This window comes from Ursus maritimus, unplaced genomic scaffold (assembly GCF_017311325.1).
Source record: "Ursus maritimus isolate PB19 unplaced genomic scaffold, ASM1731132v1 scaffold_31, whole genome shotgun sequence".
In the NCBI taxonomy this organism is placed as follows: Eukaryota; Metazoa; Chordata; class Mammalia; order Carnivora; family Ursidae; genus Ursus; species Ursus maritimus.
In genome coordinates, this window is record NW_024425675.1 from 6,731,222 (window position 1) to 6,747,613 (window position 16,392).

At 51.6% G+C, this 16,392-nt stretch overlaps 1 protein-coding gene across 1 annotated transcript in view; it reads right to left on the minus strand.

The window, feature by feature from the left end:
* Positions 1 to 415: 415 nt before the first annotated feature.
* JCAD (junctional cadherin 5 associated) overlaps positions 416 to 16,392 on the minus strand; it is a 38,754-nt gene continuing 22,777 nt past the window's right edge. The window contains exons 3-4 of the mRNA XM_040645288.1: positions 10,565 to 14,361; positions 416 to 5,225 (exon numbers count right to left, since the gene is read on the minus strand). Of these exons, the coding sequence (XP_040501222.1) occupies positions 5,191 to 5,225; positions 10,565 to 14,361 (3,832 nt within the window). The 3' untranslated portion in view covers positions 416 to 5,190. The remainder of the gene's footprint in view (positions 5,226 to 10,564; positions 14,362 to 16,392) is intronic.

The window sequence follows — 16,392 nt, forward strand, 5'->3', positions numbered from 1 at the left end:
AGCTCCGCAGACAAGCATTTTCCCCGCACCCTGTAAGGTACAGGTCTACCTCCATTTCCCACTCACTGAACACCCACAATGCGGGCCTTTCTAGATGTTTGGTTCTTACATTCAAGGAGTAGGAGAGGCGGATGGGGAAAGCAGAGACCGGGGCGGGGACACGGACGAGGCCACTTGGCTAATAATGGAGCCCAAATTCAAACCTCGCCCCCAGATTGACCACAGGTCTCTTTCTACCCTGTAGTGAGTCTTTGTGGGAGATGGAAGGGGAGCTTCAACACCCAGGAAATACTCAGTGGGGACCAAGGGGTGCTGGAAGTCCTTGGACGGCCCGGCCCGGTGTTACGACACCATCCGAGCGGCAGCCGGTGCGGGGACCAGCCCTGCACCCACAGCCGAGGACAACAGACAGAAGTACTTTCATGCGAAGTGTTTATTCAGAATACGTGTGCTACTGAGCAGACCGGCCATCCGCAACTGGCGAGTCTCGACATCGTGCAGACGCAAGAGCTCCCTGAAACATTCATCTGTGCTCCCCCGCATGCCTCCTCTTCACCGCCTTCTCCTCTCATCACCTTAAGGCCTCTGGTGCTGCCCGACCTGGGGGCGATGACCCGCAGCTGGCGATCGGCTGCTACCCGTGGGTCTTTTCCCGGGATCCTGGGATCCTCTCCACCTGCCCCCTTCTGTATTCATGGTGCCCGAAGAAACGAACAGATACAGAGTTTCTGCGGGGTTACAGGGCTTTGTATTCACCACATTTGGGAAGTTCTTTCTTTTTCCCTTCGAGATGCCTCTGCTTAGCTTTCCTGACGGACCTGAGCGCGAGGGCTCAAATTTCAGCTGACCCAAGCGGAGAGTCATTCATTGATTTTTATAATCTGTAGGTTACTGCTTTTCCCCCCGGCTGGGACATATGGTTTTCATTTCTAATTTCTGCCATATGCTTCTCAACTTGAACTTGCTTTGGTCTCTCTCTTGCCCTGTGACAGTGAGTGTCACACGTCGGCCCTGCCACGGGGTGGGGTGAAGCGTAGCAGGAGAGAGAAGTCTCGCTCCTTTGGCTTAGCCGCAAGCCCAGCAGAGGGGCTTCTGTGGGGAGAAGGGGATGATTACCTTGTGGGGAGCACTTCCTCCTCACCCCCCCCCATCAAAGCAACGGGATGAATGGTCCGGTCCGGACTGCCTGGACTTGCCTTTGGGTTCAAGTTTCTGTCACTGCGCAGAGGCCACAGAACAAGGACCTCCCTGTGTTCTGTAATAAACAGAACTGTGACAGGGGCTCTCAAAAGTCAAAGCCAGGAATCTGCAGGCACTCTGCCCGCCTCTCCGCACTGCTGATGAACCCGAGGGCTGTTTCAATGGGCAGCTGGCTAGACCATCTTGACCTTTTGAAGAGGCCTCAATCTGGACTGTAGTCTTCACCACTTTTTTCTTTTTTTTAAACAAAGTGTGAAGGCTGGGGACCTAGTCTCCTTTCACCTTATTTTACCATCCCCCTCCTTCTTCGCTTGGTGGGTCCCAGAGTGGACCAACCCACACTCCTGGAGCAGGACCTCCCACCATGCAGACTCTTAAAGGTCACTTGGAATCTGTCTCTTAAATCCTGTCCTGAGTAGCAAGTCCCCTCCCACAAACAGATGGACAGAATCTGTAGCTAAAGCAAAAGGAAAAGCAAATGCGGAAATGCCCCAGGCCTGCAAGCCGAGCAGCGAGCCGCACTCCCGGGGCACATCCCATCCCTCGTGCACGGGCGGATCTGGCAGAAAACGGCCCAGACGCGGCAGGAACCGCCCCGCGAGACCTTAGGAAAGCGGGAGGGTTTCTCCGAGCCCGGCTCTTTAGGGAGTGAGAACTCGGCTGTACTGGTCACTCTCCAAGAGCTGCTGACCTGACACTTCATTGTGTCCTATTTCATCATTTTAAACAAAGCAAAACAGCCAAGACACACACACACAGTCTTTGGGGGGTCACAGATGAAATGGTGGCTTCATCGTATTTTCCATCGGTCCTTTCTGCTCCGAGCTGGGAAGTCGTCGTGTCAACAGTGGGTCGGCTGCGCCCTTCCTCCTCAGAAGCCCGAGGCCAAGCCGCCACCAGAGTCTTGTCATCCTGCTGCTGAGAAACGCGGTCAGGGTCTAGTTCCGGAGTCATCTGAGTTCACACGTTTGAACTTCCATTGACCACAACACTTCAACCAACAGTCAAACAGAAGAGGAGAAGCTCAACTTAGGATTTGCACATGGATCAAAACCTTCACCTAAGATTCTAGTAAGGAAACCAGGATCTCAGCAGCTATGTTTTCAGGGACACTTAAAGAATTCCATGTGACAAGCGACACAGAAAAGCAATCTGCAGACACACGCAGGACCTGTGCCCCTGGGCGGGCAGGTTTCTGCGGCCTGCAGAAACATAAGGTTGAAAATGATACAATGAAGAGACTTGGTTTTCGGTAATTTCGAAATTTTCTTCACAGCAAGGTAATTAGAGCTCTGTTACCGTCATGTTTTCCCTTCTTTTGTAAATCAGAAAATACAAATACATTTCATGTGCAACTCCTCACATAATGTTGAGTCCAAATGGTCAAAGGTAGAACTTTTAATTTTATAAGCCCCAAATTATGAAACACCAACAGTTAGCATACGTACAAGAAAAACAATGACAAACACAAGATATGAGAACTTTTTTTTGTTTCCCGGCCACAAATAATAACGGAGAGTTATATATGCATGACAAGTAGTAATAATAAAAGAATAATTAGCATTAAGTTCAAAACTTCTGGGAAAGCTATTTTGGATTAGAGAATGTATTATTTACCTCAGAATGTGCAAGCTTGAAAGTCAAATTGCCAAAGTTATCACCCCCCACACACACCAAGAGATTTATATACAGGCTGGAATCCAGAAATCAAGGTTCAAAGTATAAATACTGATAATTTCGACGACACTCAGAATGGTATCAGAACGACGGTACAATTTAGAATAAGAACGGGAAGACTGCCCTATTTTGCTTCATGATATAGGTAGGTACCCTATTTTTTCTCTTCAGGGTCCTTTTCTTTTGAGGAACAAGCGAAAATTTAGTGATTTTGATTAAAAGAAGTTTCTAGATGGGATCACCAAGCAGAAGAGGAAGTCAGACCGGAGCTCATAGATACGTATAGCATGTGTCTACGTGTGTATGTCTGCACACGTATACCTTCTTCCATTTGCAGCGGAAGGAGGGAAGCACACCCCACCGAGACCTCCAGGTTGGCCACCCTCGTCTGGTGCTAGCAGATGACTCGAGTGATCCACCAACTATAACAGAGTCACTGACCTCTTCCCCATTCAATGTTTCCTGGGGAAAATTTTCTGCCATTCCAAATGCTGAGACTTGGCCCATCTCATTTGCTGGGAGAGCAAGAGCCTACTCCAGCTTTTTGCAAGAGCCAAAATCTGGAAAGAAGGAAGAGTCAGAACCAAGAGTGCAGATAAGGGTCTTTGAAACGATTGTTCAGAATTACTTAGATTCTGTGTTGTTTATTACAGTCCAAAGACATGAAGTTCTTATGAAATAAAGTCATATGGTACAGATAAAAACGGGCCAGTCAGAGTTGTTTGCGGGCCAAACTGCAGACCACCCAACAGTTCACATTTTAGGAATTTGAAACGTCTAAAAATAGATAAGGTGGTTTCTCAAAGAAAAAGAGAGAGAGAAACAGAGGGAAAGAAGGAAAGAAAAGGGAAGGAAGTAGGAAGGAAGGCAACAAGAAACCATTCCGGAAGTGTTAGCTAACAAGATACCTTCCTTCGAAAGAAGGGGCAAACACATAAAAATGCATCCGATTTGCGCCGGCTACGCAGGAGTAAGACAAGTGGATACACAGGCCTCGCAGTACTTCTGTACTGGCATTTACATAATGTCTCCGGCACTTGTAAAAAATATGCAGAGACTAATAATTAAGGATCATTCTAGATAAAAATACAATTATTTCGTAAAGGGGCACGGGGCGGCGGGGAGGAAAGTCTGGTCTCAGGGGAGCTCCCCACAGACACACCGAGATGAAGCTATGTTTTTGGTAATTCTAGTGGATATGGCAGCAAAAATCGTTGTAAGGTTGTCGGCTGGTTTTGAGCAGGTTATTTTCAAATACCACCTTACAGCTACATTTGCAAAAGCATCTTTGTGAAAAGTTCGTTTCGTTAACCCTGTAAAATGTCTATACGGACATCTCTTTCTAAGATAAAAGAAAAGGAGCTGAGCTGTGAAGGGTAAGGGATGTGGGCTTTAAAAGAAACGCGAACCCCTTCTGGGTTCCTCTCACACAAAGGGATACAGACTCTTAAATAAAATAATACTTTCTTAAAAATCTGCCACCTCACAATTGTTTACATCATAGAAAAATAGCATTTTTTTGTAAAAAGAAATATAGTTACTTTGTTAAAATGGTCTATTTTAAACCAGCAATTATTTTTCATATAAAGAATTTTGAAACATCCATAGGGAACATAAAAATAGATAATACTGAGGGCAAAGCAGAAGATGGCATGTTTGCGAATGATCAAAGTATTTCATCGCAGATAAATAATACTCTGAGTACAGTATGGTACAAGTTTTAATCTTTTAGGAACTTAAAAAGATATTGCTTTTATTCTCTGATGGCAAGTTACTTATATAGACAGTTACTTGCAGCAGCAGAAAGCCAAATTGATTAGAAACGGGTCGTATATACCCATCCCATTTCCCCTAAACTCAAAGTGCTGGAACGCCGGGCAGCTGGCCCAAGTCCCAAACTCCTTACCGCGAGCACGGCCCACAGGCCGTGGAGAGGCCGAGGGGGATTTACGACATTCACAGTCCTTTCAAAATCATTCCCGTTCGCATTTTCACATAGAACCGGATTAACACCAAACTATTTACCAAGCTTGGCTAAATCCACCATTGTGCAGAGTTTATGTGACTCCTTTCTAAACGGAGGTATTAACTCTTCATATTATGAAAACAGATGGTTTCAACGGACTACTGCTTTATTTCCACAAAGTGATTCTGTAGGGACGAGGAGTTTCTTGGTGGCAGTGGGAGAGGCTGTGACCGCGTCCAACAAGCCAGCAGGCTCCAGCCCACACGCGGGCGAGCCAGGCAGACAGGCCAGACGGGACGACACCCGGTGAGTAAAGTCGAGCAATCTCGTGCTCCATGGGCCTCTCCTCACACTCTCTCCACTCTGCTAGGGTCATAGGAATCTGGGGGAAAGCGGAGAAGGAAAAAAAAAAAAAGCAAAACAATTAGTGGTATATTCAATTAATGTGTTTTCTGTTTAATCCTCAGACCATAAACAAGTACGTCGAGGGAACAAAAAATCCACAAGTGTAAAGTGAATGCTTGGACATTTAAACAATACTGATTTCAATGAGGAGTAAGAAACTATCACCAAAAGACGGTTTTAAAAGGACACGTATGATCATCACCTAATCACAGATGGAAACATGTGAGTTGCTTAGTTTATGATAGTCCTTTCCTGTTGTCCACAGCAGAACAGGGGACATCAGTAACTTTAAACGCAACACTGGGAAAGCAGCAGTGCTATGTCTGGCTGATACTAAGGATATTTTTCTTTTTCTTTCTTTCTTTTTTCTTTTTTTTTTTTTTGTAAACTAAAACTCTAACGAAATCTTGCTTTAAAAAAATCCATCTTTGTGGGGCACCTGGGTGGCTCAGTCAATTGAGCGTCTGCCTTCAGCTCAGGTCATGATCCTGGAGTTCAGGGATCGAGACCCACGTCGGGCTCCCTGCTCAGCGGCGAGTCTGCTTCTCCCTCTGCCTCTGCCCCTCTCCCCACTCGTGTTCTTTCTCTCTTACTCTCTCTCTCTCAAATAAATAAGTAAAATCTTTTCTAAAAAATGCAACTTTGTGATCAAATGCTATCCCTGGAAGGCTTGAGGACCCTGAAATCCTGACCACTTGACCAGCAACGAGAGGCCTCCTGTCCCTGACTGCCACCAGCCAGCAGACAGGCCCCAGGACGCACATGGATTGGCAGCACCCTCTTCTAGGCCTTCCCATGCAGCCGGGTGTACGAGCCTGGGCCACCAGGCTGACACATTCCTCAGCCCACACTGGAAAATCCCAACCTGGGCCCAAGTGAGCAGGGTTTCCAAAACGGGGCATCACACACAAGATCAATGGTCCGAGGCTGCCATCAAGGCTGCAGTTGGGTGCTGCTGAATCTGACCCCGTCGGGACTCACAGATCTCTGGGACCCGGGTCAGCCCCGAGCTCACCTGTGTGCCTCCTACAGTCAGAATTTCCTGCCACCGCAGCTCAAAGGTGTCCTAACTGTTTAAGAGAAAACACTTGCGGGATCTAGGAGGATTGGTGGAATCTGACAGTTATAAACACTATGGCGAAACAATCTGCTCAAAGCTGTCTGGACCACTGTACATGACGAGGGCCATACAGATCCCAGTTTCTCTAGCAGCCGAACGTTCGACCCCGTCCACACCGTCTCAACTCAGCCACGACTGGCTTACGATCCATACGACAACCGTGACAATGAGGACCGTGCTTGCTGCGCGGAGTCGGACGTGAGAAACCAGACAGGACATGGTGCCTGCATGTAGGAAAAGCAGCCTGCCCCGCCTCCAACATGACTTGCTGCGCCAAGTGCCCACGTGGCTAAAAGCAAGCGGGGCTCATGCGGGTCCACTGCCTTCTGGCCTTTTACCCTTGGCCACACCCGGTGTGACCACACAGGCTCCCAACAGCTGAGACTGCATTTTTGTGCTCAGTCAGCCTCACTTGGTGCGGATTCCCAGGGGGACCTCCTCTGAGCAAAACCACCTTTTTCTCCACTGGAAATGGGGTGGGCGGCACCCCAGAGCCTGCCCGTTGAAGCTAACGGCCCAGAGCCAGGGAGCCGCGGAAAGAGCTCTGGAGGACAACCGGCTCCTTCTGCGGATCGTGGAGGGTGTAGGTCCAATAAAAATACAATATGAGCCACATAACGTTATTTTACAGTTTTCTAGAAGCTGTGTGAAAGCAAATAAAAGGGAACAGATGAAATTAATTTTAATAATATACCTTATTTTGCCAAATATATCCAATCATCATTTCAACAGGTAATCAATATAAAAATTGAGAAGCTTCAAAGAAATTTAGGCTAAGTCTTTGAACCCTGGTGTGGAGTTTACACGTGCAGCACCTCTCAGTTTGGAGGAGCCCCACTTCAAATGCGCAAGGACCCACATGTAACCAGGACCTACCATCCCGGGCAAGCACAGGTGTAGAGGACAGAGAGGTTCCACCGAGTCGTGAGAACCCCGGTTCCGGTGGGCAGTATTTCAGCTGGAGACCACTCACTAAGGCCTACCCTTGGGGTATTTGTGCATTAACACGCTCGAGCGCTATTAACCTTGCAGCTGTGCCGACATCCAGCCCCCCGCGAGCAGCACTGCTTGGCACCTCCCACCCTCCCGGATGCGCCCCCTCCCACCCCCTCCCCGGACCTGAAGCAGCCTCTCCGTGTTCGCCTCCTGCACCCACACGGATAGAGTCTGCCGTGGCGGCTGATGGAAACGGCAGGCTCTGAACACCACCAGTGCCTGGGCTTACCTTCCAAACTGGAACACGGTCCATCCAGCAGAGACGGAATTCCGTCACCCGAGTTAGCTTTGAGGTGCTGCCTTCTTGGCTAGAGGCCCAAAAGACCACTAAAAAGATGTCAGCTGAAAGGACCACCTCTAAGTTGCAATAAAGGTACTTTACGATACAATGGGTACTACAACCCCGCACGGGTCACTAAGTTCTAGAAGGGTGTGTGCATGTGTGTATGCTGGGCAGGGGGATGTCACAGACATCTGTGGCATAAACTTATTTAACAATTCCAGAACAAGGGAGCGCCTGGGGGGCTCAGGGGGTTAGGCGTCTGCCTTCTGCTCAGGTCACGATCCCAGGGTCCTGGGATGGAGCCCCGCATCGGGCTCCCTGCTCAGCAGGGAATCTGCTTCTCCCTCTGCCCCTCCCCCCCAGCTCATTTTCTCTCTCTCACACACACATGCTTTCCCTCTCAAATAAGTAAATTAAATCTTAAAAAATAAAATTCCGGAACAAAATCTGAATCTAAGTGGGCCATGAATTCGGGAGCGGTGAACTGGCTGCTGCACACCGGGAACGGGCACGGTGGGGTGGGGACGGAGAGCATGATTCTCATGCGTAAGACGATAAAATACATCAAGAGGAAAACAAAATCCAAGAGTTTATCAGCAAAAAAAGCAAGAGGGCTTTAGTCTAACTTGTGAAGCAACAATGAGGGTTTTCGAAAAGGCAACTTATCTCAGTGTTTGCCCATCTCGATATGTGAGCCACATTCCCCTCGGAATGATTGTGAACAGGCCTGGTGACCGTCCCAGGAGGGGCTGAGGGAGGTTCACCGGAGCCCCGGCACGGGTACGAAATCGTCGCTGATGGCGTCCTGCTATGCAGTGATGTAAGAGGGCCAGAGCGAGCCGTGCAGCGTTCTGCCTTTAGATCTTGGGTCATTTTATTACGCACTAATAAATGCATCGGGTGGAGAGGAGAAAAAGCATTCTAGTGATTGTCAATAACTATCATTAAAAAAAAAGGCATCAAGAGCTGTTTCTAATGGCTGGCTAACATTAAAATTGGCATTATCCACATGTTTTCAGACACCTGTCCAACCCCATTCACATGCCAAATGATCAGCTAAGAAGTGAGGGAGTGCTTTACTGAACTAGAAGTTGTGTGTTATAAAATCCTCCCTGAACTAGGCGGGCCGTGGACTGAGACACAGAAGTCTTGACAAACCGGTGTTTTATTAGAAAAGGATTCGTCTCATTTAAAAATCCTTACAGTTCTCAGGGCGAGACAGGACTGAAGAAGAAACTCCTTTTAACTCACACTTAAAAGCAAGTGGGCATATTTTGGGTGGGAGGAGGAGGGACCAGGAGAGGAATTAGGCTGAAGCCTAATAAATCCCAACAGCTCAAAAAATGGGCCATGTGACACTTTTTTCCACCATTTATGGCAAGAGTTGCACACCCTTGTGTTCTCTTTCTTGGCAAAGACCGAATCTGTCAAGTCAGATGATCCAAGAGGGCCCTGACAAACGGGTTATTTCAATAATGTATTTTGTATAAGGAGTTGAACAACACTGGCTAACACTCCTAAGACTCATACTGCATTTGTGGGAAAATCTGAAAAGTGCCAAAGGGATGTTTGGTGGAACAAAAATTCTGGCCTTTTCTAGCTGAAACAAGTAATCGTGTCCATTGACTTTTAAACCCTTGGATTTCAAAGTAGGAAATGGGGGCGGGGGTGCTGGCTCAGGAGGGGGCCCTGGGCCCCGGGTCAGTGAGGTCACACACACGGGGCGCAGTTTCCCCTTACTGTAAAAAGGTCTGAATGAATGATTCCAGGTCCCTTCCTGTCTGTGGTTTGTGATGCGGGCCTTTTGACATGCCCCTCCCTTCTTCTTTCTGGTCAGTTCTAGGGTACGCCATTGCTAGTTCCCCAGCCCCTGAAAAAATGCTGGAAAAAGAGACGGCTGTTTGCGAGGAGCTGAGAGGGTGCAGCTGTGTTTGGGGGAGATCCCCCGCAGCTGCCACTGGGGACCCGCCTCGTGCTTTGACCTGCAGCAGGACTGAAGGTGTTAAGAAGGGAGAGGCCCAAAGGCCCAAACCCTCTGTCCTGGGCGTTAGCACTCAGACCTTAGGGGGCCTTTGGGGACAGAGCTGGTGGGTGAACCTTTTAGGGGTAGGGTGTTGAGGAAGTGCAAACTGCTCCTTTTACCTACTAAACCTTTTCCAAGTTTCATAAAAGGTGTGGTAGCAAAAGCAGAGAAAATGGGGGACAAAGGACTCTGGAAGGTTCGGTGTAAGACACAGCATCATGGGCTGGCTAGTTTCTATCATTATCTGGTAGGTCTGTCTGATTAGGTTAATAAAGAAGGCGGGTGGTCTGGGTGAACGCCTGTTTTAGGAGAGAGCACAGAGCACCCACGTGACGGCCTCCTACAAGGTTCACCAAGGTTCGCACCGAAGCTGGAATACTTCACCTGTTTTCCGTTTTTTGGTGTTTTTTTTTTAAAGATTTTATATATTTATTTGGCACAGAGAGAGAGAGACAGCCAGCGAGAGAGGGAACACAAGCAGGGGGAGTGGGAGAGGAAGAAGCAGGCTCCCAGCAGAGCAGGGAGCCCGATGCCGGGGCTCGATCCCAGGAACCCAGGATCATGACCCGAGCTGAATGCAGACGCTCAACGACTGAGCCACCCAGGCACCCGTTTACCGGTTTTCCTATTCAAGGTAAGGGGCCCAAAATTTGTTTATAGAGATAACTGTATATAGTTGTTTCCATAGGCAATTTCCATAAAGATACAATCCTTCGCAATACACCACAGGATCTTGACTTTTAAGCAAAGCTTCTGGATAATTCTTTGTAAAAGGAAGAATCTTTTGGTACACTAATTCACAATCTCAACTTTACCAACGCAGGATTTTCCTCATCCACCGGCCTGGTGTTTTCTATACTCGGAGGACGCCCGCCTGCTCACCCGACTCCTCACCTGGGCACCAGAAGTCCTGCCGGATGGTCTTCTTCTCCCTCTGCGCCAACGGGGGCCCGTCTTCTTCCAGCGAGGGGGCGCCCCCAGAGACAGAGAGGGGGTGCCCGGCCTTCCGCGCCATGTCCCCGGCATTCAGAGACACGGGGCCTCCAGGTGGCTCCCCGGGGCCCCTCTCAGCCTTCAGTCCCTCAGCCTCCTCCATGGAGTCAGCACTCCGGGAGCTCAGCAGCCGCATCCGAGACACGGAACTCACCTCTTTCATCCTCATCAAGCGGTCAGGGTCTGCTCGCCTCGGGGGCGAGGCCAGTTTCTCTTGTAAACTTTCAATCACTTTGGAAGTGCTTCTGAGCCTCTTTTCTGAGCCTGACACATTTGGGGTCCTTTCTATAAAATGGAACAGAGTGGACCTGAAGGGTGGTTTTGTCCCCATGTCCTTGGGATTGAAGGACTGGGACTCCTGGGGGGTGGGCTGAGGCTCGGGGCTGGGGTCCTTGCTGGGGACAGTTCTGTCCACGCTTGAGTGTTCAGCAGCTGGGGGGGCCCGACGGGCACTGTCCCTCTCCCCTACAAAAAGAGGGCTTTCGGTCCAGCCACACTTTCTCCTGCCATAAAAGGCGTCCATGGACGCCGGGGGGTCATCCGGCTGGGCTGAGCTGGACTCAGACCCCTCCCCGGGGGCCTCCGGACCACAAGCACTTCCATCAGGCTCAGGGTGCTGGTTCTGCCCCATTCTCCTGGCGCCCGGCAGCAGGGACTCCACGGCCACCTCAATGCCCAGGATCCTCGCAGCCCTCGCTTGAAGGGACTCATTCGGGGGGATTTCTATTGCACTCGCTTCCCCTAAAGACCCATCCAACTTATGGGCACTCTGCTCCTGTGCGGGCAGCAGCCCCACAGACCTCAAGTCTGGGGCCGAGAGTCCTCGGGGTTTGCCGGCAAGAGAGAGAGGGAGCAGCGGGCTCCTCTCCCCTCCAGCCCCAGCCGTCCGAGGGGTTGGGGTGCTCAGCTCCCTGGAAAGGGAAGCATCGGGCAGGTCCTGACTTCCCTGGGGCGGCCTCAGCTCAGCTGCATGGGACGAGGGCACCGGGTTTGCGTCACTTGACCTAGAAGACGTCACTCTGTGCACAGGACCTGGGCTGACGGCTAGCTTGTTCATTCTCTGCTCGACGTCCTGGTGTCCCTCCTGCGTGACCAGACTTCCGTGTGCCCACGGCGAGGCTTCAGCGCTGCCGCCCACCGTCGTCGTGGGACCCGGGGGGGACTGAGGCAGGGCGCGGGGCCGGCTGGGCTTCTGCTCCTCGCTCCAGCTCTCAGACTTACTCTTCACTCTTCCCGGCCGGGCCCCGGGCTCCTCCAGCGCCAGCCTCTTTCGGGGATCCTCAGCTCTCCAGGCCCCGCTGTCTTCACCCCAGCCCCAGTTCTTGCCCATGGCATCGGCATAGCCTTCGCACGGCCACTCTGTGTCACTGTCCTCACTGCGACTGTCGCTGCCACTCTGACCGCATTCCTCCTCCTCCTGCAGCTCCTTGTTGAAACTTTCTAGCTGGCTGATCAAGTCCCAGGGGCGACGGCTAACGGGCTTCAGGAGAAACTGCCCGAACAGCTGCCTGCTGTTGCAGGGGCCAGTGGTCTCCCCCTTCACCACCTCGCCCCGGGACCCAGGGCTGGAGCCACGGCCTCGGCCATCCACGCAGGCCTGACCGGGCCCTGCTTTCGGAGCGGGTGCCTGGTGTATGCAGGACGTAGTCCTTGAGAAGGCGCTGTTGTTGGAGGGGCTGAGAGACATTTGACTTTTGAGGGGAGGGGCCTTTGGCCTCTGGTTCTGGTCACTGGAAGCTAACACCACAGGCACGTGAGGTTCGGAGGCCACGGGGTCTGAAAATCTGGAAGTCAGTACGGCTTTTGGGGACCCTCCCGCCTTCTCGGCAGGGAGGGGCTGTGGGCTTTTGGCGTCCTCCGTGAAAGTGGTTTGTGTTTGCTGATCTCTGTACTGGTGCCCTGGCCACGAGCCAGAATACTTGAGCTCTCTGTGTTTCGTAGGGTGAATGAATCTGAGGTCATTTGTTTGTTTGCCTTCTTCTGGTTCCCCCAGATCTTGTTTCTGGAACTCTGTTCTCCCAGCCATGCTTCCTGTGAGAGCCTGCAGCTCCAGGTCGGTGGAAGACATGCTCAGCAGACTTTGTTCTTGCAAAACTGTGCTCTTATCAAGCCCATTCTTTTTACCCGGGCTCTGTTTTAAGTCATTGTTGTTCGTATCTGTATCTGGCAGATGTGATTCGGATTTAACTGGGATGGAAACCAAACAAAATATCGTCTCGTTCAGTTTTTTCTTTGAACTTTTCTTGGTCTGAATCCCAGTTTCAAACTTCTTGAGCTTGGTTCGAGTTTCGCAGGTACTCTCGCCCTGCGGGCTCGGGGAGGAGGCTGGGCCGTCTGCGTGTCCGTGCCGGCCACCCCCCGCAGCAGGCCACTGTCCTCTCACGGCACCGCGCTCTCTTTGGTTGGAAAAGCCGCCGTTCTCTGCATCCCTGGGGAGGTGGCCCCACAGCCACTGGACACCGGCATCGGCGGTGGCGGAGCCCCTCACACTGCCTGGCGGGGTCATCACACTCTGCGGGCTGAAGACGGCGCCATCGTGTTGACCGTGTCCAGCAGCAGGTGCCCCGGCGGGGCCGGGGCTGGAGCTGTAGGACTTCTCATCAACCCTTGTTTCCTGACAGAAACCCTGGGGGTGGGCTAGTTTGAAATGTCGGATCCGGGGGTCGTCAAAGGGAATATACAGAACGGAGCTGTCGTAAGCGGTGGTGGGCCGGGGCTGTTGGGGGACCCCGCGAGGAGAGCGTGGGCTTGCACCAGACTCATTCCCCGCTCCCAGGGGGCCGGCAGGAAGCGGACAGCCGGCGCCGGCCAGCTCCACCGCGGGCTGCTGCTGACGGGGACCGCCACACACAGGCCTGGGTGCTGCCTCCTCCGCGTACGGGTTGGTGATGGGCTGGGGCGGTGACCGGTACGATGGCGGAGGCACGTACACCGGAGGCTCTAAGCCGGAGTCGGACGCACACAGCTCCAGCCTGGGCTCGTGAGCTCTGCTCAAGTAGGAGACGTACAGGTCCGCCTGCCGACTGTCCGGAGAATCGCTGTTCTCCACTCCCACCCTGGAGTGCTGGGGAGAGTCGTAAGACGGGGGCTTCAGGGGCCGCCCAAACTTAGGCCGGGGTAAAGGGACCGAGGAGCCGCTCTTCTCAGGGTTCCTTGTGGGTTCCAAATTTGGTGCACAATTTGGGGGATGAAATGGCATTTTAGGAACACCTGGAAAATGTCCATCATTTAATGGAATGGGAATGTCCATGCAACTCAGGCTCTCAGGGGAAAGAACCCTGGGCAAGGACTGGGATTTCCCTTTGCTTTGGGAATTCAACGCCTGCTCTCCTTGCATGAATGGGTACAGATCTTGAAACAACTTCTCCCCGTCACCATCAGACATCTGCCGCCCTAATTTCCTCGGCTGGTTCCAGCTCTCAAGGCTTATATTCTGCCACTTGGCGGGTCCTGCCATTTTCAGCTCTTCTTCCCAAACTGCCTTCTTCATTACATTCTCTGTCCTTCCTCCAACTTCCCATGGGCCCTCCCTCATGTGGACGGGCAGACTGTGCGCTTGGGCCATTCCCCTGGCCTCCAGATCTTCTCGGTCCCTTGGCCCCAGCAGGCCACTGACCTCCTGTCCTCTTCTTCTCCAGTAGGTGTGGTCGTGAGCAGTCTGGGGCTGAGAGGACCACCTTAGCACGGGCTGATAGAACCTACAAAACAAAGAGGCACGGCAGTTATACCAGGGGAAGAACCACACAGAAGAAACAGGTGCTTCTCTGCTTCTGCGACTGGCGTTCCAAGTCAAACTCAGGTCAGTACTTCTGCAAAGTATCTTCCCAACCCGAGTACGTACAGACTTTCAAGAGACTATGTCCCACTAATTATGGTTGGAAAGCAGTCACGAGTTTTGCCACCAAGGGCCGAGGAGTGGCAGCAACAGGCTGCCCACAAGAACAGCAGGACGTTGGTGGCACTTGAGAGATGTCAAGGCTCTGAGAACATCGACGTGCCTGAGGGAACAAGGGTCAACTCGAGAGCAGTATTTCTCAAAGTGTGGTCATGGGCCACTGCGAGTCCACGCCCCGCTGTGTCCTGACCACTGAGCTCTCCTGGGAGTCTGTCTGGGAACCCGCTTTTCAGAACCCCACCCTAGGGCCGTGGTTCTTAACTTCAGCGTGGGCGGGAATCATGAGAAATTGTTGCTCAGGCACAGACTGCCGGGGCCCATCCCTGGCTTCGGATTCAGCAGTCTCAGGTGGAACTCCACAAAGTGTGTTTCCAACACGTCGCCAAGCAATGGGGTCCCAGGCACCCCACTCTGAGAATCATCACGGCCAGTCGTTGTGAACCATGACTGCACGTTAGAATCCAGAGGGACTTCCCAAGTCCTGAGGCCCCAACATAGCCCTGCTCCATCACGTCCGAGTCAGAGAGGCGGGAGGGGGAGCCAGTAGCGGGGTTCAGCCGAGTTCCCACACGTCCCCCACAGCAAGAAGTCCCCAGTGGGCTCATTAAATACACATGCCACCAAGTCTCTCGGGTAAATCCAGGTGCCCACATTCGTAACGAGCACTCCGGAGGGGTCTCATCTTAGGTGATGTGGGAAACACTGCTCGGGCCGACTTGGAAACTGACCAGGAGAAGAGGGGCTCTGTCCATGTGGCAGGACCCCCGGGCAGGCAGGAAATGGTCGTACCAAATGCCAGCCTGGTTCCGGCTTGCCACCCATCCCCTGGCCGCACATCAGAATTTCCTTGAGAGCCCCCTACTCTAGCCAGCAGTGCGACACCAGTATATTTCAAAATCCCCCCAAATGATTCTAGCACACACCCGGAGTCGGGACTCTCGGTTCTAAGGCTGCTGAAGGAGAGATCTGCTCAGAAACGGTCGGCTGCTGCTACGAGTGACTGGGGCTAGTTCCTCCATCAACCCGAAAGCAGCGCGGCACGCTCACCTGCTCTCATTAATAGACAATGTCCCAACTCCAGAACCACTGTTTGTTTTTGAAATTATAAAAGCAATATGTATTTGTTGTCGAAAATTTGGAAAAACAGAGGAAAGTACAAAAGACAAAAATTGCTTGTCAGCTTTCCACCCAGAGACAGTTATTTTGATAAAGATCGTCTAGTCGTGGTGTGGGTGAGGATGTGGATTTCCGGTAGCCTTGGTTCTCTGCTAGGGATCGGGCTTATGTGGACCCTTCCCCACAGAGTGCAGACGGCAGCTGACACTCCTGTGGCGTTACCATGTGCTCGGTCCACTCTAAGTGCCTTCTGTCCATTAATGCACCCACGCCCCCCGAGACAGGAACTGCTGTCATTCCCAATGGACAGAGGAGGAAACTGAGGCACAGAAGGTAAAGAACTTAACACTAGCATGCACTTGGGCACTTACGCTAAGTGTCAGGCACTGTACGAAGGATGACAAATGAGCTCTAGTTTCACTGTTCTCTCTTCCTTTTACAGATAAGGAAACCGAGGCACGGAGAGGTTCGACATCTCTCCCACGTCGCACAGCTTGTAAGGAGTAAGGACACCTTCAAACACAGTAAGTGTGACCCTAAATAAAGCCCATTCAGGTAGCCACTCTGTTTCACTTCTTCCAAAGTAATGCGAAATTCCTCAAGTGCCTAATTTTAATGGATGAATGGTATTGTATCACGGGGACAGGATTCCTTCAACCACTGCTGGGCCTCTCTAGATGACATTCTAAAACGCTCTGAGAAACACTCTTGTTTGCAA